Below are 23,567 nucleotides of genomic sequence, written 5' to 3'. Positions count from 1 at the left end.
TTTTTGACTCCAAAACGCTTTATATTTTTAAACTTTGTAGTACCCATGATACGCTGTATCAGAAAATGATTATGATTACGAAGATAATAAAGGTTTAGTTATGATTTAAAAAGAACATTAAAAATTCCTTTAACTAATATTAATAACGTCGAAACAACAATTTTACCTTACGCAGTGATGTAATTCTCCACACAGATACGATTTTTTATCAAAAGTGGAATCTCTTAATCCCGGTCGTAAAAGCGAATCTTCCCATATTGGCATCATCACTGCGTCAGTCTGTACGTCCGCCATGTCGGCAATAACCTTACAAATTATCCTTTACGATGAGTTAATACGAGTACGTTTCGTTGTCACTCAAATATTTAGAGCTCGTATTAAAAAAGGACGTTGCATTAGAACACTCGCGCGCAGGAAAATCATTCGATCGGCCGAACCGCGCAAGTCAAACGGCTGAAGCGCCGTTCCTTTTTTAAAATTTCCACGATGCGTTCGATTTGAAAATATTAAAAAAAAAGAAGAAAATGTGCGACGCTTTGAAAGATGCCAGTGTTATTTGTGATTTGTGTTTTTTTATGACGAAGAATTAAGACTGTGATAAATAATTTAAGATAAACTAGTCAAGATGATGTCCAAGAAGCAATTCGCTTGTATGCTGGCGCTACATATAGTATATTTGTTGGTGGGGGCGAGCATTTTCTACCATATAGAGAGCCCTTTGGAGCTGCAGCAAAGGGCCGAGGATAAACTGGAAAGACTTGAAATTCAAAGTAAGTCTATGACCTGTGTCTATGACCATATGTGCACGGCCTCGTCCGTTGCAACAAGATAAGTGTGTCATTCCTACAGTATTTTTAAATTAAAAAAAAAATATCCCTTACCTAACTAAAAATTTAAAAAAAAAATCTTCTATTTAACTTCGTTTTTCGAAGTCCAATAGGTAATAATTATTTTGGCCTTTGCCTTTTCAATTAAAATTATTACTTAAATTTTTAGATTTTTATAATAAAGGACCTGTACTTAATTGGCACTATCACTGCAGTCTTGCAGTCCTATATACATAAATTTAATAAGCTCAACATTATTAGAATGAAGTTCATCTAAACTAGGTACTTAGTTACTAAATTAAAAAAAAACTCTAACACCTATCATGAAAATTATCATCTTTTGGAAAATTTTGAAAACACGTTAAATACAGTTTGCGAATTATAATTCGATTATTTTCACTAATCTTCCCGTTTATAAGCCGTATATTTTATTGCATACTATTTTCAAGTAACTTGATCCTTAATTGATGATTGATAGAGGCTCAGGAGACCATAATAATAATCACAAACATCTCCGATTTATTTTTTATCACTTTATCGAGCTTAAACTTAATCTGATTAATGGACATACATACATACATACATATCGTCACGTCTATTTCCCTTGCGGGGTAGACAGAGATAACAATCTTGAAAAGACTGAATGGCCACGTTCAGCTATTTGGCTTAATGATAGAATTGAGATTCAAATAGTGACAGGTTGCTAGCCCATCGCCTTAAAAAGGATCCCAAGTTTGTAAGCCTATCCCTAAGTCGCCTTTTACGACATCCATGAGAAAGAGATGGAGTGGTCCTATTCTTTTTTGTATTGGTGCCGGGAACCACACGGCACTGATGATTAATGGAATCTCCTATAAATTAACACGAAAAACAAAACACTCTTTTTTGGATTGTCGCGTAAGAATGTCCTCATCATGAAAGTCCTCAAAACATGATGGAGAATTATGAGTGCTTTAATCTGTGCTACTTACAAGTAAATATACTGTCACCACTTGCTAATCAGATAAGTGCATAAGTGCATCGGATGCACTACAGTATATAGTAAGGTAGGTACTAACTATACATACATACATACAATCACGTCTTTATATCTTATATCTCTTACGGTCGACGTCAGGGGAAAGACAGAGCCGACACTATCAAGAAGACCGAACTTACATTATGTATTTACTATCGATATATTTTTTACAATGAGTGAATTGTGAGAGCCGTGTGGTCCCCGGCATCAATAAAAACAGAATAGGACCACTCCATCTCGTTCCCATGGAAGTCGTAATAGACGACTCAGCGATAGGCTTTTTTCACATTAATCAGCCCTATATTTTATTGGATACTTGATTTTGCGTAACTTGATCAAATCTTTATAGAGGTTCGGGAGACTATAATAATAACTACAAAAACCTGTGGCTACAACCGACGAGTTTTCTTTAAAATATTTATAGGTAAATATGAATGAAGAAAACATAAGTACGTACGTAGGTACAGATCGTGATTAAGTGTAAACATAATTGCTTTTACCAACCCTAACCTAAGGGGGTCAAAAACAGTGAATTAAGTACATTTATGTCAAAAAAGAACGTATGGTTCCGTTACCCAATTAGTATCTATTTGTTCGCCATTTTGACGTCTGAAAAAGATCTCGACATATTTTTCAGATTTTTTACAATACTTTCTAAGTAGTTATAAAAAAATCTATTTGTTTTGTTTACAAGTTCTTCTTGCCAATTGCTTGCCAGTGATCCAAACTTAACTTATATTTTTTCCAAAACTTTCTAAATAAAAGAAAATAAATCTTTTTCGTATATTAACTTTTGACGGCCACTGTGGCGCAGCGGTACGCTTGTCTGAGACACTGGAGGTCCCGGTTTCGAATCCCGGCCAGGGCATGATGAGAAAAGAACTTTTTCTTATTGGCCTGGGTTTTGGATGTTTATCTATATAAGTATTTATTATAAAGTATAGCATCATTGAGTTAGTATCACGTAACAAGGCTCGAACTTACTTTGAGGCTAACTCAATCTGTTTAATTTGTCCCGTATATATGTATTTATTTATTTAGATACTTACCTATATACATTGCAATAATGCTCATGATTTCAATGCTAATAAACAAAGTCAAGCAACTATTAATAACGTTGCATTATGATCACCCATATAACATTAAAGTAGATATCACTGTTTTTTATTTCTTTTTGTAATTTTCCGCATTGCTTTTAATATTTTATTTCTTACTAGCTGCCCGCGACTTCGACCGCGTGGAAGAGTTATTTTGGGCATCATTGAAGCCTAAAGCCTTCCTCGATAAATGGTCTATTCAACACAAAAATAATTTTTCAATTCAAACCAGTAGTTTCTGAGATTAGCGCGTTTAAACAAACTCTTCAGCTTTATAATATCAGTATAGATTTAATTTTTAAAAAAGTGTGGTTATAGTAGTGAAAAGGATAAAGTAAAATGAATTAATGAATTGTGAAAGGGATATAGACGTGATTATATTAAAGAATGAATGAATTATATATAAAACACTAGCGGTCGCCTGCGACTCCGTCCGCGTGGAATCAATTCTGCGCGAACTCCGGGATAAAAAGTAGCCTATAGGTATGTTATTCCGGGTCTTCAGCTACATACATACCAAAATTTCATCGTAATAGGTTCAGTAGTTTTTGCGTTAAAGAGTAACAAACATCCATACTGACATACTCACAAACTTTCGCATTTATAATATTAGTAGGATTAGTATCAATAGGTGATTCGATGATTCAAAAACAAATGACCAATCCACTTCAACATGAGATGAGACATTTCCACAATTTCTTCGTATCGATCACCCGTCTCGCTCACTCGCTTCAATGTAAGGACATCCCATTGTATGTTTATTACCACGATGCTCGGTAAAAAACGTAGAAACAATTGATCGAGTAATCGAACTAATGTTGTTGCAACGTGCTTCCTAAGTACTTGTCTAGATGTTTTTCTAGGCCTAATTCTTAGGCTTTAGTCCCGATTACCTTCCTACTTATAGGAAAAGAAAAGCACCACTTCATCTCTTTCCCAATGTCGTAAAGGGCGACTAAGGGATGGTTTTATAAAATTGGTATTCTTAGTTTAGTTACCTGTTACTATTTGAATCTCAATACTATTATTGGAGCAAGCAGTCGAACGTGGCCTATCTGTCTTTTTAAGACTGTTGGCTCTGTCTACCCCGAAAGGGATACAGACGTGATCATATGAATGTATTTATAAAACAATCCGTCAATTTAACAAGAACCGTCCAAATTACAAATGATGCGTAAACATACGGACATTAACACTGTAATAAAGTTGTTAAATTTTGCGTCACAGATAAAAGTCTAAAAAGATCACATTGCTGGACAATAAAAATTTTACTTTATGGAAATCTTACTATATATGAATAATAAGTTATCTACCTACCCCTCTGAGAAAGAGGACTACTTATATGTACCTTATTTATACTACCAACCTTATTTATACCTTTATTATTTTTACTACCAACTGTGCTCATTAGAAAAATACAAATTAAAAAATACTTTAGCAAGTAAGTCCACCGCAAACTTGAGAATGATATGATTAGAGTAGTAGCAGAACTATATTAAGTTATATTTTCTTTTATACAACCTAGAAGAATTCAACAGACGAAAATATGTACATACAGATATCTCCTATAGTGAAGAATTCAAATGTCAAGCCATTAAAATTATACAAAAGAAAAAAATTGTGTTCTCTAGTCAGATATTATGTCTATGGTACACGCGCAGGGATTGTAAACATTTTTATATAAATAAAGTGTAATTCCTGGAGAAATTGTAACAACTTGACGTTGAAATGATGTGTCATGGGGCTCATACGACACGTATAGATGGTTTAGTTAAAGACGTGAACGAATAGAGTTTTTAGCCTCAAACATAAAAGCTATCCCAAGTTTTATACATACATACTTATGGTCACGTCTATATCCCTTGCGGGGTAGACAAAGCCAACAGTCTTGAAAAAACTGAATGGCCACGTTCAACTATTTGGCTTAATGATAGAATTGAGACTCAAATAGTGACAGGTTACCCATCGTCTAAAAGAATCCCAAGTTTATAATCCCTTAGTCGCCTTTTACGACATCCATGTAAAATTAGATGGATCGGTCCTATTCTTTTTTATATTGGTGCCGGGAAATAAAGTAAAAGTTTATTTGTTTAAAACGAAAACATTTCTTTTTAAACTATGTTAGTGAGGGTAAAACATATTGAATTGATATAGAACAAAACATGGAAAGATCAATTACAAGAATAACAATGAACAATTCGTTGCGAAAGTGAGAGACATACCATGTTAATTATAGTCTATTGTTGATAAGTATTTCTAGACTAAAAGACACTTAGGAATACTAATGGCAAAGATTAAGCTCATCCGTAGCATTGGAAAATTGTGAGGAAAATGTATACATATACATACATATAATCACATCTTTATCCCTAGCGGGGTAGACAGAGCCAACAGTCTTGAAAAGACTGATAGGCCACGGTCAGCTGTTTGGCTTAATGATAGAATTGAGATTCAAATAGTGACAGGTTGCTAGCCCTTCGCCTAAAAGAAGAATCCCAAGTTTATAAGCCTATCCCTTAGTCACCTTTTACGACATCCGTGGGAAAGAGATGGAGTGGTCCTATTCTTTTTTCTAATGGTGCTGGAAACCACACAACACTATATATAGAACCATACAGCAGTATATATACAGGATGACATTTTAAAACAACTGCATCCTTTTCACCATAGACTATACCCATGCTTCTGAGCCGTTTGAGCCTATTTTTATTTAAATTAAACGTCATCATTTTCACATTAAAAAAACCCCTTAAAAAACTACGTCACACGCTTTATTAAAGACCAATACTACAAAAAGAAATTAAAACTAAACATGTAAATAAATGTCTGAAAAATAAATTATTTTACTAGTATCAAGATCAAGTAAAGTACAGAGTTGTCGAAATCGCTCAGCTAAATGAATTGTGTCGTTGACCTCTGAATCTTACGCGTCGCTTTTCCGCCGGCCGGGGTGATATTACATATTTAGGATCGTGGATTTTGATACTTTTATTTTTTTTCGTACTTTCTGAAATATGAACCGATATTTTTCTTTTAACGTTTTTAAATATCCTTTAGATGAGTACACTTAACAGTTAAATTTATGCAGTTGAATTAAAAGTCACCCTGTATATTGAATATATACATATAATCCTTTTACGTTTCGTCAAAGTTTTCTTCACCTTGTGCAAAATACATCATTGCTTTTGTCCTTTAATCATCTTTATCCTCAGGAAGCTATAAAGCGATCCTATTCTTATCTTCCGGAATCATTATATATTTATATATATATATATATATACTCAAGGATACGATTTCACAAAGCTTAGCAATTTTCAGAAGCACCTACTTATAATGAAGAGAAATCAAGTCACGAGGTGTAGTCCATTTGTTGCATTCATTTCATTGTTTGCAATGGGAGTCTGTGAAAGACTTAATTATACAAATGTTTTCTCTGATGAGTGCCTTTTATAGTACAACTGTTCTAAATTGTGCAAAATGGTTGCCGTTCAATGATTTTCTTGAATAAATTTACTTGCTTGCATGCACAGAGTTATGAATGTGGATGAAGCGAAGGAAGTATGCAGAGATCGTGGCAAGTGGAAAGAGGTAGTCTCTGCCTACCCCTCCGGGAGAGAGGCGTCATTTTATGTATGTATGTAACTTTACTGTCATCATTCTGCCGTTTGTCTTGGCTTTGCGGCTGAGCCAGGGTGCCTATGAATCAAACAAATTTATATATAAAAACTCTATTATACTAATGTTATAATGATGAAGCGTTTGTTTGTTTGAACGCGCTAATCTCAGGAACTACTGGTTCGAAATGAAAAAAAATTCATCATGCCCTGGTCGGGATTCCATCCCGAGACCTTCGGTGTCGCAGACAAGCGTACTACCGCTGCGCCGCAGAGGCCGTCAAATTTATTAATTTATTTATTTTGCCGTAAAAAAGAAAGCAATACATTAACCGAACGGTAACAGCTGAGTTCGAATAAAACGATTGAGAAATGTCAACAAACTAAAGAAGTATGCAAAAATCGTGGCAAGTGGAAAGATGGCAGAAGTCTCCAACTGCCTCTTCAGAAGATGGTACCATATCCAACAAATTCTTGAAGTTAGCGCTGAGTTCTTAGCGTCGCGTGTAGCGTCAATACTTTTTAATTTTATAGATTTTGACAGACAGCCTTATTCAGGAATCCTAAACACTCAGTCTCATGCTCAATAGGTTATAATTAGCACTAATGCCACAGCAATTAAGAGCGACATTTGCCTAACAAACCGACGTATCCATTGACGACGCATGCGCAAGTCACAAAGACGACAACATAAACATTTTTGTTCAATACAACAAATATTTTGTTAATTATTATGTGTTAAGAATTAGTTCTTTGTATCTATGTGATATTAAGGTACTCGTCATGACTTATGCCCGCTACTTGCTTATTTATTTCTATTTTTAGGCGTAAAGTTTTTCCAATCTCTTACAGTTCATGGCGAATCAGAAGCTAATAGCTATGCTATACGTCTATAGGTACATACAGTATAGACGAGTAGACAGAGCCAACAGTTTTGAAAACACTGGCCACGTTCAGCTGTATGGCTTAGTGATGGAATTGAGACTCAAATAGTGACAGCTTGCTAGCCCATCGCCTAAAAGAAGAATCTCAAGTTTATTAGCCTTTCCCTTAGGAGCTAATAACTTTGGCATACCTATAAAATCTTTTTGTCCATTTTTATAAATAAACGGATGAAGCGAAAGAAGTGTTAAAATGCGGTCTCTTCTAGGTGCCGTGTGGTTTCCGGCACCAATGCAAAAAGAATAGGACCACTCCATCTTTTTCCCATGGATGTCGTAAAAGGCGACTAAGGGATAGGCTTATAAAATTGCGATACTTTTTTTAGGCGATGGGCTAGCAACCTGTCTCTATTTGGATCTCAATTACATCATGAAGCTGAGCAGCTGAACGCGGCCATTCAGTCTTTTCGGGACTATTGGCTCCGTCTACCCTGTAAGGGATATAGACGTGACTATATGTATGTATGTATGTCTTCTGAGTAGTTTTCTGGGGAAGAGATTTTATGGACGCATGCGCTTTGAGGATTTTGCTTTGAAAATCAAATTTTATTCTATGTTCCTGGCGCGACTTTTTGCCAAAGAGTCATTTCCGCTTCGGTTACGGTACTGCACTTTATATTTAAACAAAATTTCATAGAGATCGGTTTAGTGGCTAACTTGAAAGACGGATAAAAAAACACACTTTCACATTTATAATATTAAGTGTGGAGGAGTTGAATAAGACTATCTCCACGTAGGATTAATCTTATACTAAAAGCCTGTAATAATACGCTCCTTTTTGAAGTCGGTTAAAAATCTCATTTAACAAACTCATTCCCAAATCGTGTTACATACATACATAAATATGGTCACGTCTATATACCTTGCGGGGTAGACAGAGCCAAAAGTCGTGAAAAGACTGAATGACCACGTAAAGCTATTTGGCTTAATGATAGAATTAGGATTCAAATAGTGACAGGTTGCTAGCCCATCGCTTTAAAAGAATCCCAAGTTTGTAAGCCTATAATAGGCTTAGTCGCCTTTTACGACATCCATGGGAAACAGATGGAGTGGTCCTATTCTATTTTGTATTGCTGGGAACCACACGGCGACCCAAATCGCGTTACGTAATCTAAAACCAAATAAACCAATAACGATCCATTGTTGTTTCTTATAAAATAACTATTATTTTAATTACACTATAATAAATCAATAAAACAAGGTCTGTATAATATGTGTACCTATTCGTCATCAAAGAGTTGGTATGTACGCTTGTTAAATTTTTCCTTAAATTATGGGAATTTAGACTACTACTAAGATCACTCTATGTATCATTACGTCACAAGTAAGCAATGATCTTATGGGATTTTCTGAACCAGAATTATGAACTGTTAGAATTACCAATAACGTTTAAATTTCCCATTAGTAAGTTATATTTTGCGTGCGGACAACGCTAAGACTTTGGCAAAAAATAAAACTATTTTTAAATAATTTAGTTTTTATATATATATATATATATATATTTGCCGTGTGGCCGGCACCAATACAAAAAGAATAGGACCACTCCATCTCTTTCCCATGGGTGTCGTAAAAGGCGACTAAGGGATAGGCTTACAAGCTTGGGATTCTTTTTTAGGCGATGGGCTAGCAACCTGTCACTATTTGAATCTCAATTTTATCATTAAGCCAAATAGCTGAACGATTCAGTCTTTTCAAGACTGTTGGCTCTGTCTACCCCGCAAAGGGTATAGACGTGACCATATGTATGTATGTAAAATATAGATTTTAACACTTGACTTTCGTACTATTAGGTATATTTTTCAAATGATCAAATAAAATTCCGAATGAAGTGATCGATGATCGGTGCGTCTTGTAATGAAATTGAAAATAATTGTTTGCAATCTTTGAAATGAATTATTTTTTAAATTGTCCCTTATCCTTTATATCCTTATTTATGAACACAAAATTATATACAGGAGCATTTATTATAGTAATTCTAGTACAAAGGTGCTACTTATTTCAAAAGAAATCTCTTCCAGTAGACCCATGAGAGGAGAGATGAATTTTATAGCGGTATGGCGTGTGCATAATTATAGTTTAACATATTTAACTAAAGATACATGCTAATAAGTACTTACATAATTAAACATGGAACAATTAAATAAATGGCCTAATACCCTAGTCCCTACAAAACTTTGATTGTTTAAAAAAAAGGAAAATAATAGAACCAACCTTGCTTTTTGCTTATCTGGCAAAGATATAAAACCATTTTTGGACGCTACGTACGTGATACAAATACAGCTGTTAAAAAAAATAATTTAAATAAAAATGTAATGAGCATCTCCCATTATTTTTTATTGCACACACTTTGTGTTGAGCGTCTTAAAAATTATACTCAGAAATGATGTTGCCATATGGGGAATTTCATTATTTTACAATTAACTTGCAGATTGTTAAACTTAAATTAGCATTGTCTAACCAGACATAGTTTGTATTGTACATACATACATAATCACGTCTACATCCCTTGCGGGGTAGACAGGTCTCATCTCTGAATGTCACTTTTAACCCAAACGAGGCCTTTTAGTCACTATTCGCTTGTTAATTGTTGATATGAGTAAGAAATCTATTAATGCACATCCCTCCACTAAAGTGATTTCCCTGTGGGGCACAGGAATCGATAAAATGTGCCGTGTAGTTCCCGGCACCAAGTAGAAAAGAATAGGACCACTCCATCTCTTTCCCATGGATTTTACTATAAGTCTGTGCCATGTTTAGATTGAGGAGAAAAATAAAATAAATTGAATTTGAAATTTGAATGGATGACGTAAAAGGCGACTAAGGTACCTATAGGCTTATAAACTTTGGAGTCTTATTACAGACGATGGGATAGCACCCTCTCACTATTTGAATCTTAATTTTATCATTTAGTCAAACAGCTGAACTTGGCCTACCAGTCTTTCGAGACTATTAGCTCTGTCTAGCCCGCATGGGATACGTGATTATAAGTAGGTATGTATGTATCGATAAAAAAAGGAAGTATAATTTTATATATTTAAAGGAGCGAAACTCTGGTGTGTTTCTTTGAAAACACCTATAATTATCTAACAGCTTTAAATTTAGGATATTAAAGTGTTAAGAAAATTCTTAGGTACTATAATAAGTAGGTATCATTAAAAATTATGTCCTTATCATAAGTAGAGGAAAACTTTTCATCGTCATTTATTCAAGACTGGCGCCTTCCTCACAGTTTTCCTGTGTCATTCACACGCCGTACGAATATTGATGGGAGTTCACGGAAATTTTATAAACCAGCTAATTTTTTGCAAAAAAACCGCGTCCGCTCCGTTTCGAGAGCCGGTAAAATAAGATCAATTAATAAATTATTTCGTTTGTTTATAATTAAAATAGGTCGCTGATAATAAATAAGAAGTTAAAAAAATCATACATACATATAGTCCGTCGTATACGTCGTGTACGTAGTATACGTCTATATTCCTTGTGGGGTAGACAGAGCCTAACAGTCTTGAAAAGACTGGTAGGCCACGTTCAACTATTTGGCATAATGATAGAATTGAAATTCAAATAGTGACAGGCTGGTAGCCCATCGCCTAAAAAAAGTATCCCAAGCCTATCCCTTAGTCGCCTTTTACAACATCTATGGGAGAGAGATGGAGTGGTCCTATTCTTTTTTATATTGGTGCCGGGAACCAAACGGCGATTAAAAAAAAATCATTAATTTAGTTTAAAATTGGATTTTGCCATGACCGGCAAACAAGATGAAAAATCTGGTTTATTAGCAAAAAAAAAAAAACATAAACTTGCAATTATACTTTTAGGCGACGGGCTAGCAACCTGTCTCTATGTGAATTTCAAAACTGATGCTATCGAGATTCTTATAGTGTCAGCCAGTCAGTTTTTTTTTTTCAAATCTCAATACCATAATTAAGCCTTGCAGCTAAACGTGGCCTTTCAGCCTTCGCGAAACTGTTCGCTCTTGTCTACCCCGCGAGGGTAAGAAACCTGATTATATATGTATGTATGTATTAAAAACAAGTTAAAAAAGAGGTTTTCTTCCAGATACTTTACACAAACAAACGCCGCCGGCCTCCGCGAGTCGTGATTCCTGAATTAGAGTAATTAGTGGTGTCACCACGAATGTTCCTTGCTTCACTTATAGGACAGAGTTTCCCAAACTGTACATGTGATTCTAAGTATTTTTCACACAAATCGGTGTTTTGTAGTAAAATTATTTTTCCCTTGAGCCGTGCATCCACCCGGCACCAATAAAAAAAAGAATAGGACCACTCCTTCTCATTCCCATGGATGCCGTAAAAGGCGATTAAGGGATAGTTGAAAAATTGAAAAAAATAGGCTTATAAACTTGGGATTCTTCTTTTAGGCGATGGGCTAGTAACCTGTCACTATTTGAATCTCAATTCTATCATTAAGCCAAAAAGCTGAACGTGGCCCATGAGTCTTTTCAAGACTGTTGGCTCTGTCTACCCCGTAAGGGATATAGACGTGACTATATGTATGTATGAGCCATCCAAGCTGAACACAACTGTTTTTAGTTCATAACTTATTTTTTTTCATACTATATATTATAAAGTCCCCATGTTTTCTATCTGTATGTATGTATGTATATACTAACCTCGGAAAGTTATAAAATAATTTTGTTCCTGTTAACTTCGTGTCTCTTCAAACCATGACATTGGCAGAATCACCGAAAGTTGTAAGCCATAACATAGAAAAGAAAGAAAGAAAGGAAAAAAAATGTTCAAATTAGTGTTTTCTAAGAAAGGTTCATATCTATAAATGCCACCCGTGCAAAGAAGGGTGGATCGCTGGCATTCTTATAAAACTATTGTTTGAGAACCACTGATATGGACTGTATTCAAATAAAAAAACTGACAAACATACATTGTGTTAATTATCAATGCGAAGGAAACATGAACTGTTGCAGATTTTCTGTTATATTATTTTAGAATATATATATTGCATCTCTTTCCCATGGATGTCGTAAAAGGCGACTAAGGGATAGGCTTATAAACTTGAGATTCTTTTTTTAGGCGATAGGCTAGCAACTTATCACTATTCGAATCTCAATCTATCTTAAAGCCAAATAGCTGAACGTGGCCTATCAGTCCGCTCAGGACTGTTGGCTCTGTCTACCCCGCAAGGGATATAGACGTGATTATATGTATGTATGTATGTATGTATATATATTGCATTAATTCGCTCGTAATTACCCACTGACCAAAATTAGTATATGTAAGTAATATCTGAGTAAGTTATACATATCAATTTTTTACATACATATATAAATCACGCCTCTTTCCCGGACGGGTAGGCAGAGACTACATCTTTCCACTTGCCACGATATCTGGAGACTTCTATCGCTCCATCCACATTCATAACTCTCTTCATGCAAGCAAGCAAGGTTTTGAATTATTCCCGGACATTTTTTTCAATCCAATTTGTAAATCACTAGCGACCAACCCCGACTTCGCACGGGAAGCATTAGGTTTAGGTTTATAGAATTTTATTCTTTTAAAGACATATTTTACATCACTTACATAAAATACCTACTTACAAAAAAAAATACATAAGTTTGTTGTCACACAAATAAATTATATATAACTGCAAAAGTTCAGTAAATTGAGATTATGTGCTCGGCTAATTGTCTCTTGAATACATCGAACGAGGTAATATTTTTGATATCAGAGGGTATCTTGATAAAAAGGCGCATTTATAGCAAAGCATTTATACTAGATGCAAAACTTCCTCAACAAACTTTCATCATTTCAAAAATGAACAAAATTCGACCACTTCTTTCAGAGAAAAGCGCATACTTACATACAGATATAGATGGTTTTAGAAATAGAAGAAGACCGAACAAAAGATAGATGAATAAATAGGAAAGAACTATCAAGTATCATAAAAGGCGACGTAAGGAAAAGGCTAATAAACTTCAGATTCTTCTTGTAGGCGACAGGGTAACGACCTGTTACTATTTGAATCTCCATTATAAAGCCACTAGCGACCCGCCCCGGCTTCGCACGGGTGCAAAATTATAAATGTTATTATACATAAAAACCTTCCTCTTGAATCACTCTACCTGTTACAAAAAAACCGCATTAAAATCCGTTGCGTAATTTTAAAGATTTAAGCATACAGACAAACAGGCTAAAATAGCGACTTTGTTTTATACTATGTAGTGATAGTGATACAGTTGAACGTAGCCTCTCAGTCTTTTCGAGACTGTTGGATCTGTCTACCTCGTAAGAAATAAAGACGTGATATACATATGGAAACACTCTTTATTAGAACGATCACGGAAGTCACCAACGGATCGATACCAACCTCAAATCATTCGATGTCCATTCGGAATCAATGGAAGGAGCGGCGATTGTACGATTAGCATCAATCGGACATAAAATCGATTACGGTGTACCAATCGAGACTAGCATTGTCTGCGAAGGTCGGTCATAGTCAAGATCAGGGTTTGTTGGCAGACTGGAATGCGTCATTGGTCTCCGTCATAGATATAGGTATAATATGAAACAGTAGAAATGCCATATTGGCAACTTGAAACTGAAGGAATGGGATGCATTATTGCATCACACGCAATTACTGTACAGGTAAAGCTGTCGTTATCGGAATGAAAAAAACTGAATTGAGTTGCAATATGTACATTAAACATGTCAATGCATGTCGTGTTGTTTCGGACACTTTAGAATAGTACCACTCCATATCTTTCCCATGGACGTCGTAAAAGGCGACTAAGGGATAAGATTATAAACTTAAGATTCCACTTGTAGGCGATGTGCAAGCAACTATTTGAATCTCAATTCCATCATGAAGCCATACAGCTGAACGTGGCGTTTCAGTCTTTTCGAGACTGTTGGCTGTGTCCACCCCGCTAGGTATATAGACGTGACTATATGTATATATATATATATATATGTATTATGGTTCAAAATTGTAACAAGATTGACTCGTAAAGTTAAATTCACCATTTAAGCCATCTTTGTGAACCTTCAATTGTCCGTCGCGTAACATGTCATCGACATATCTTCCACGTATACACGATAATCGTCAGCCGGCTTATTTATCCTGCAATTAACAATTATAACGTACGATTTAGATTAACAGACATATATAACATGTTGGCTAAACATTATAAAATTATATCACCACGACTTTGCAATTTTAATTGTCATATTTCACGAAAAGAAATTAATTTTGGGGTGTAAGCAATTAACATAACATACACACGCCTCTCTTAAGAGAGCCCAATGAAGTGAAACTCTCGAAAAGGCAATAACCTTAGAATAGGTATATTAAAAACTAGCTGTCCTGGCAAACGTTGTTTTTCCATATAAATATTATTTAAATAATTTCTAGTTAAAAAAAAATGTTAAGGGTGGACAACCCTTATTACTAAGGGATATGAAAAATAAATGTTGGCCGATTCTCAGACCTACTCAATATGCTCACATAATTTCATGAGAATCGGTCAAGCCGTTTCAGAGGAGTACCTACGGGAACGAACATTGTGACACGAGAATTTTACATATAAGATATATGTATATTCTAACGCCAACAACCAAGGAAGAGCGGAACATGAAAGTACACCAAGTTATGGCATTAAGGAGTTGAATACAGCTGAACGTGGCCTTTCAGTCTTTTCGAGGCTGTCGGCTGTGTCTACCCCGGTATATATAGACGTGACTATGTATATGAATTATGTTTCAAAATTGTTACGAGATTGACTCTTAAAGTTAAATTCACATGGTCATCAATACATTCATATGGTCACGTCTATATCCCTTGCGGGGAAGACAGAGCCAACAGTATTGAAAAGACTGTATGGCCACGTTCAGCTATGTGTCTTAATGATAGAATTGAGATTCAAATAGTCTCTAAATAGACCTCAACGTCTATAACTCATATAAATCAGCGCGTTCGTCCTTACCCACTTTCTTCTTATGGCTGTTTGCTTGATTTATCATCATCTATCATCATCATCCATGCTGGTTTGATGGCGAAGATAAATTAATACACACAGCTCAACACGTTGAGCCGAGCCGTTGAGTCTAAAAGCCCACGGGCTTTCAGACTTTTCAAGAACATTGGGTCCTGCTCTGTCTACTGTAAGAGATAAAGATGTGGATGGTGTATGTACTACAATTTTTTGGCAATGAGGGTTCATACCATCGAGAAACAGTGAGAAACAGAAACAGTGGAAAGATATGAATAAGTTCTAATATATAGAAAAGAATGGAATAGATTTATTTTCAAAATTGGATTAAAGGTATCACTTATTGACGTCAAACTACTTAAATCTAATTATAACTACTACCGCTTCCAAAGCGCATGTGTAGAAGAAGCGGCGGTACAAACTACACTGCAGCATTTTCACCGGACGTTATAGATTGAGATATAGATTCAAACATTCGCTCAACAGTCTAAATCCTCCTGCACGTTGAATCAGCTCTTGTTGCTAACCGAGTTTCTCTATCCGTAAAAACAACAATCAAAAGTTTTTTGTTTATTTGTAAACAGATCCAGATCTCTTTAATCCATCCAACAGCGTATAATTGAGATAAAAAAAAAACAGAGTAATCTGTGTTGAATCGCCCGTAAAATTGTCTAAAGTAAAAACTGAACTATCACATAATTAATTGATGCCCTACATAACGTTCTGTCGTGACTCGTGGAGTTTTAAATCTCTGTGACAAATTGTTATTGTTATTTTATACTTTAACTGTGTTTATATGTCAGAAAATATCACGATTTCATTCTGTGCATTACTTTTATTTATCATCTAACATCTCTAGCTGCAGTGTAGTTTGTTCCGCCGCTTCTTCTACAGATGCGCTTTGGACTCGTAGTTTTAATTAGATTTAAGTAATGTGACGTCAATAAGTGATACCTTGTATCCAATTTTGAACATATATCTATTCTATTCTAAAGGTGTCCGAACCATTTTCTAGAATTGATCCCTTTTTAATCCAGATCTTATTTTCTTTCTTCTCGTTTGTTTCATGTTGCAAAGATTTCTTTCTTGGGCTTGAATCCTACACTATCTAGTTATCACTATTGTATGCCCAATTTTCATTTTATCAATTAAATGTCAAGTTCTTATCATGCATAATGTGGCGAGAAAAATTGCAACCAATCAAATTAATGGAAATTCACCCTGAACTTGGTGAAAGTCCCTTAGTCGACTATAGCGACATTCACTGAAAAGTGATGGAGTGTCCCTACTCGGGTAGTGCTGACATTTACTTAAAATCGTACTTCGTATAAAACAAAGGTATTTGTAATGATTTTCATTACTTTTACATTTAATAATTTTAATTTTTTCCTGATTCCAGATCTGCTTTACGAGAACTACATCCCCAATGACCCTGAGAAGCAGGACAGCATCTTGCGCAAGCTGTCTGACTACTGCGGCAAATCCATGTTCAACTACACCACGGAAGACGCTGAGCCGCCTTACAAATGGGACTTCTACCACTCCTTCTTCTTCTCATACACCGTCGTCAGTACCATTGGTCAGTATTTCATCATCACCATCATCCTACTACTATTATAAAGGCGAAAGTTTGTATGGATGTATGGATGTTTGTTACTCTTTCACGCAAAAACTACTGAACCGATTACCATGAAATTTGGTATGTAGGTAGCTGAAGACCCAGAATAACACATAGGCTACTTTTTATCCCAGAGTTCCCGCGGGATTGATAGGGTTTCCATGCGGACGAAGTCGCGGGCGGCCTCTAGTTATGAAATAAATATATGCGGGACAAATTACACTGATTGTGTTAGCCTCGAAGTAAGTTCGAAACTTGTGTTACGAGATACTAACTCAACGATACTGTATTTTATAATAAATACTTAGATTGATAAACATCCAAGACCCAGGCCAATCAGAAAAAGTTCTTTTCTCATCATGCCCTGGCCGGGATTCGAACCCGGGACCTCCGATGTCACACACAAGCGTACTACCGCTGAGCCACAGAGGCCGTCGAATCTTCCAGGCGTTTGAAGATATCGTTACTGTGGGCACTTATGACAGGGACTTCTATTTTCTTTGGTTATTAATAATTACTACCCTTATTACTTGGTTATTAATTTTTAATTTGGGGATTACTATGTAACAGTGATAATTTAGCTGGACCATTATTGCGCTTCATCAGTTCTCCAAAACATACATACATACATATGGTCACGGCTCTATCCCTTGCGGGGTAGACAAAGCCAACTTGGGATTCTTTTTAAGGCGATTGGCTAGCAACTTGTCACTATTTGAATCTCAATTCTATCATTCAGCCAAATAGCTGGACGTGGCCATTCAGTCTTTTCAAGACTGTTGGCACTGTCTACCCCGCAAGGGATATAGACGATATGTATGTAATTTGGTTATTAATTATATATTTTTTTATTATTTAAATTTATATTAGTTGTATTTTTAATAATCATATGTATGTATGTATGTACACAAGTACGAATTTCTAATTCATATTTGTGTATAAGAAATTAAAATTATTTATCTTTAAATTCCAGGTTACGGCAACCTGGCTCCCACCACTCACCTCTCCAGGATCCTCATGATATTCTACGGTCTCTTCGGTATTCCCATCAACGGTATCCTACTGGCCAACCTTGGTGAATACTTCGGTCTGCAGGTAATAAAACACGTCGTTAAATGCGGTTTTAGTCACCACATTAATTAAATACTTTAAAATATGTATATGTTGCTTCATTTTAATGGCTTTTTGTTTCAACCTGTGCTATAGTAATCAGATAAAAGTTATTTATTCACCATAGTGACTTGGTCATAGCCCACCAATCAGTACAGAAAAATATATAGGTGGATTAAAAAGTCAAAAGTTCACTTTGTTCCCAAAGATTTTTATCCGGCAAAATGTTTGATGAAAAAGTCAGAAAACAAGGTTATTTGCTTTTTTCTCATCTGACCTTGTTTCTGATTGCATTTTCGGAAAAATATTAAAAGATTTACCACCTATTTCAATCTTTTTAAGATAACAATTACATACTCGTAAGTCGGCAGAAACTATACTCCTTGAAACTTCTTTTGCTTCATCAACATTATTACTATTTTCATGCAAGTACGTCGTTTTACCATTTGATCAAATCTTACCCATAACGACCTTTATTTGATCAAAATAAAAGAAAGTTATTTAATCTTCTTTCAGGCAATGGGCTAATAGTAGCAACTTGTTAATTTTTATCCCATCATTAAGCCATTCAGCTGAACGCTACCCACACAAAATGTACATTAAGTTAAATTTTATTCAATTGTGTGGTTCCCGGCACCAATAGGAACACTCCGTCTAGTTCTCATGTACGTCGTCAAAGCGACTACGGATTAGGCTAATCAACTTGGGATTCTTCTTTTAGGCGACGGGCTAGCAACCTGTCACTATTTGAATCTCAATTCTATCATTAAGCCAAATAGCTGAACGAGGCCATTCAGTCTTTTCAAGACTGTTGGCTCTGTCTACCCCGCTAGGAATAAAGATGTGATTATATGTATATGTATATGTATAGATTTTCCTCACAATTTGATCGTCAATTCTATAATTAAGCCAAACAGGTGAACGTGGCCTTTCAGCCTTTTGATGACTGTTGGCCCTGTCTACCCTGCAGGAGATATAGACGTGATTATACGTGACGGCCTCCGTGGCGCAGCGGTAATACGCTTGTCTGTGACACCGGAAGTCCCTGGTTCGAATCCCGGCGAGGGCATGATGAGAATAGAACTTTTTCTGATTGGCCTGGGTCTTGGATGTTTATCTATATAAGTATTTATTATAAAATATAGTATCGTTGAGTTAGTATCTCATAACACAAGTCTCGAACTTTCATCGAGGCTAACTCAATCTGTATAATTTGTCCCATATATATTTATAAGTTAAGTTATGTAATACTAAATAATTTCCAGCTCATATCCGTATACCGCAAATACAAGAGACGCCACATGCGCAGAGCTGACAACATGAGCTATTGCTTCACCAACCTGGGTATGCTGGGCCAGATCTTCCTCTATCTGGTGCCCGGCTTCTTGTTCTTCATCTTCTTGCCCGCCTGCTTCTTCGTGGTATTTGAAGACTGGGACTACGTCGCTGCGATATATTATGCGTTTGTGACGCTAACTACTATTGGATTTGGGGATTTGGTTGCAGGTATTATTTGTGCATTTTTATTTCTGAATGTGATGCGAAGTGTATCTTTAACTGCCCATGATTAAGCTTCGTAAATATGTTGTTAGATAGGTTCTTTATAAAAGACTGCGCATAAATAATAGATATAAAGTATATGTATCATTCAAGTGGACGTAATATATCTGATAAAATGATACACGCAATTATAGACAAAGGAGAGGTAACTCATTTATAATAAATTAATTAACTACAAGTTATATCTGATTAATATGAGCTTTATGAAGACCTATATGTAAGCTATGGGGTAAGCTCCGCGCAGACTTCTGTTATGACATCATCGTCATCATAAATCACACCTCTTTCCTAGAGGGGTAGGCAGAGACCACATCCTTCCATCTGCCATGTTCCCTGCATACTTATTTCGCTTCATCCACATTCATAAATAAATTAAATTCTTCTGTTGCGTTGTTTGTATATTTTAATTGCAATATTGTTAATAGATTATGTATTTCTGCATTCCAGGAACCGTAAACAACGGCTTCAAATACGGCTACTTTTTCGCATACCAAATATTTCTCATCGTCTGGATCACCTTCGGTCTTGGCTACATCGTCATGTTGCTCGGTTTTATCACCAGTGGCATGAGATCTGAAAGAGTTCACAGAATCGAACAGAAATTCGCTACTCAGTTTAAGTCCACCCAGAACAAGATACTCCAAGGATTCACTAGAGACATTGCCGTGATAAGGAAAATTATAAATGAGGCTAATCTTATTAAACTAAAAGTAAGTATACTTTATCCTAATCAGGGTTATGCTGTGGTGAATTGAATTTTAAAATATCTTAGAAAGTTTGTTTTTTTAAGTCTTAAATTTTATCTGATAATATTAAGCAGGTACCTACTTTTTGTTTCAAACCGACACCAACATTTATGAATTAAAACCGAAAATTATTAATTATAGTTCCAAAATATATTATGAGGTGAAGCATCCCTAATGTTGTTTTGATCTGATTTATAATCTTCTTGCTGGCGTTAGTCCCGGTTACAGGCCAATCTGTCAATCCTGAAGAAGATAAAAGTAAAAATATAGAAGTTGAGAACGCAGCAACTTTTCTGTCTGATGTAGGTACCCGTACTGATATGATTACGTCCAGAATACATCTGATTAGCGAGATCAGTGATAAATGTCTTGCATGCATTAAAATACTTATGGCTTTTCTATACAGAAGATATAAAAAATACATGATATATATGTATAATAATTAAGTATCTTTTATTATTTCAGCCAATCTACGTAGAAGCTGCACCGTACATGTACAGGAGTGCAAGTTGTCCAAATTTCACCTTCGACGTAGAGCCACGAGGTCCAGCGTTCAAGAGAAAACGAGCGAATTCTGAAAACATTCAATTAACTGCAAGAGACATGCTAAGAATACAATCTGATACGGATTTACTGGGAATCGATAAGGAGAAAACTTTCACAGCCTCTGCTATTGTTAAACCAGCTGAATTGCTAGCTAGAGTTGTCAATGTATTAGGAGGATTTGAGCCACAGACGCAACACAATAATGGTATAAATATGTTTGATGATGAACACATTTTAGCAAGTGAGAAGCCAGCCATGTTTACAATTGGACAAAATATCATAACTAACTCTCCTAAAAGAACAAGAGCACTTAGTGTTGCAGTTCCGAACTATAGAAAAGAATCAGTTACTAAATTCGACAATGATTATACATGGACAAACGGTGATTCGGGTGAAAAGTTCAGACAAGAAGCGAATAGGAGGAGTGGCAAAATGTCTTTACCTATAAGTGTTACTCCTGTGGTTGCTACAACTGTAGAAGAACCTCAGCCAAGGAATTTCTTCTCAAGGCTTTTTAGGAGAACGAGTTCCACAGAAAACCCGACGGAATATCTAAAGAACACAATGAAAGGACGAGGAAGTGTTGCTCAAACAGCAAATGAAAATGTAAAGGAGCCGCCGAGAAGACCAAGAAGAGGCAGTATTTTTCCTAGTTTTAATATTGGAGGTGGCCATGAAAGCAATGACGCAGAAGCTTATAAAGAAAAGACAAAACGAGGAAGGCACAGTATATTCCCAACGTTTGATTTCAATCTTGATGAAGAAGAAGATGATATGGCTAAAGCTTACCAAGAGAAGACAAAGAAAGGGAGACGCAGTATTTTTCCCACATTTGATTTCTCTGAGGACGAGGACGCTGCTGCAGTTAAAGCATATCAACAAAAAACCAAACGACACAGTATATTTCCTACATTTGATTTCAGTGAAGATGATGACGAAAAAGCGGCAAAAGCATACAAGGAGAAAACTAAATCTGGTAGACATAGTATTTTTCCAACGTTTGACTTTAGTGAACCAGAAGATGACGCAGCACATCGTTACAAAGAAAAAACAAAAAGAGGAAGACATAGTATTTTCCCTACTTTCGATTTCAGCGATCCCAAAGATGATGAAGATGATACAATCGACGAAGAAGAATTACAGAGATATCAAAATCGAACCAAAAAAGGTAGATTGAGTTTATTTCCAACATTCGGGAAATCTAAGAAACAAGACGACGAACCAATGCCTGAAAGTTCTGATGAACTAGTCGATTATAAAAATAAAACCCGCCGTGGACGTGGTAGTCTCTTCCCCTCATTCGGTAAAGAACGAAAGGTCAGTTCACCAGATGAAGGCACTCCAACAAGTGATTTAGAGGCTAGTATTAGAGAATATCATAAACAGACTAAAAAAGGACGCAACAGTTTCTTCGCGGGAGATTTAGACAGATATAAAGAGTCCACACAAGGAGGAAGAGGTAGTGGATTTGACAAAGATCTAGAAAATTATAAAAAACGAACAAAACGAGGGCGTGGAAGTTTATTTGATCCCGATGTTAACATATCAAAAATGTCAGAAACAGAGCAAGTGGAAGCTCTGGAACAGACTAGCGTTGCCGATTTACTTCGAGCTTTAGCTGTTTTAGAAACTGCTCAGGGGCCAAGTTCGGCGAGCCCTGCTAGTTTGTTGAATTTAATTTCAGAACAGTCTGCACCGCAAACAAAGAGAAGAGGTTCTATTCGTCCAGATTTTACATTGCCACCGATGCCCGTACCACGTCCGTCCCAAGAATCTGCTCCCGCTCCAGTGATTCATGAAAATGAAGATACAGCTGGACCCAGACGCAGAAGAATATCAGCAAGAGCAGCTGCCCCTCATTTCACTCCGACATTAGCGACTGTAGTCGCAGGTGCCGAACTTCAACTGACAGCGACCGCAGCTAGAGAAAACAGAATGTCAATGTTAGCGCACCCACCACCTTCATATACCGAAACAGTTAACGTCAATGAGGAAGGTCTGCAGAAACCTAGGGTTAGGAGATATTCTCCGGCCCCAGGAGACCCTGGGAAATCCACTGGTCCAGTCCCTAGACTATTTTCTCGTCGCAAAGATAGTGGTAGCACGGAAGACGAAAGTGGACGGAGAAGTAGCCTAACAGATGTAGTTATAGACAATAATAAAGACAAAACGTAAACCAGTGCCTTACTAGTACAATTTAGTCAGTAAGTATTTAATTCTTAGTTCGTATTGTAACTGATTATAAACCGTCCAACTGATCTGATTTTTTATTGTTTCATGAGTACCTCTATAGATTTACTAGATATTTGAAAGACATGAACATCTAATTTAAAAAAATGTTTCATTTGCCTTGCCTATTTATATGAAATAAATGTCTAGTCATTTATCGTTTGTTCTTTTAAATAAAATAGTATATTTAAAAAAGAATAGTAACAACTAAAAAACTCTATCGCTAATAAATGATAATTATTATTCAGTACTAATATACCTATAAGATACTAAAACACCTCAGTTACTGCGAAAT

At 35.9% G+C, this 23,567-nt stretch overlaps 1 protein-coding gene across 1 annotated transcript; it reads left to right on the top strand.

Annotated features, from left to right (window-relative positions):
• The first annotated feature begins 284 nt into the window (after positions 1 to 284).
• Positions 285 to 23,346, top strand: LOC106136478 (uncharacterized). The gene is made up of 6 exons (XM_060948250.1): positions 285 to 770; positions 16,863 to 17,042; positions 18,055 to 18,176; positions 19,457 to 19,697; positions 20,199 to 20,461; positions 20,963 to 23,346. The coding sequence occupies exons 1-6, from the start codon at positions 626 to 628 to the stop codon at positions 23,216 to 23,218; spliced, it is 3,207 nt and encodes a 1,068-aa protein (XP_060804233.1). The 5' UTR covers positions 285 to 625; the 3' UTR covers positions 23,219 to 23,346.
• Positions 23,347 to 23,567: the final 221 nt, after the last annotated feature.

Source organism: Amyelois transitella, chromosome 15 (genome assembly GCF_032362555.1).
Source record: "Amyelois transitella isolate CPQ chromosome 15, ilAmyTran1.1, whole genome shotgun sequence".
Taxonomy (NCBI): Eukaryota; Metazoa; Arthropoda; class Insecta; order Lepidoptera; family Pyralidae; genus Amyelois; species Amyelois transitella.
Note: the sequence above shows the minus strand (reverse complement) of the source record. Positions and strands in the feature narration are given on the sequence as shown.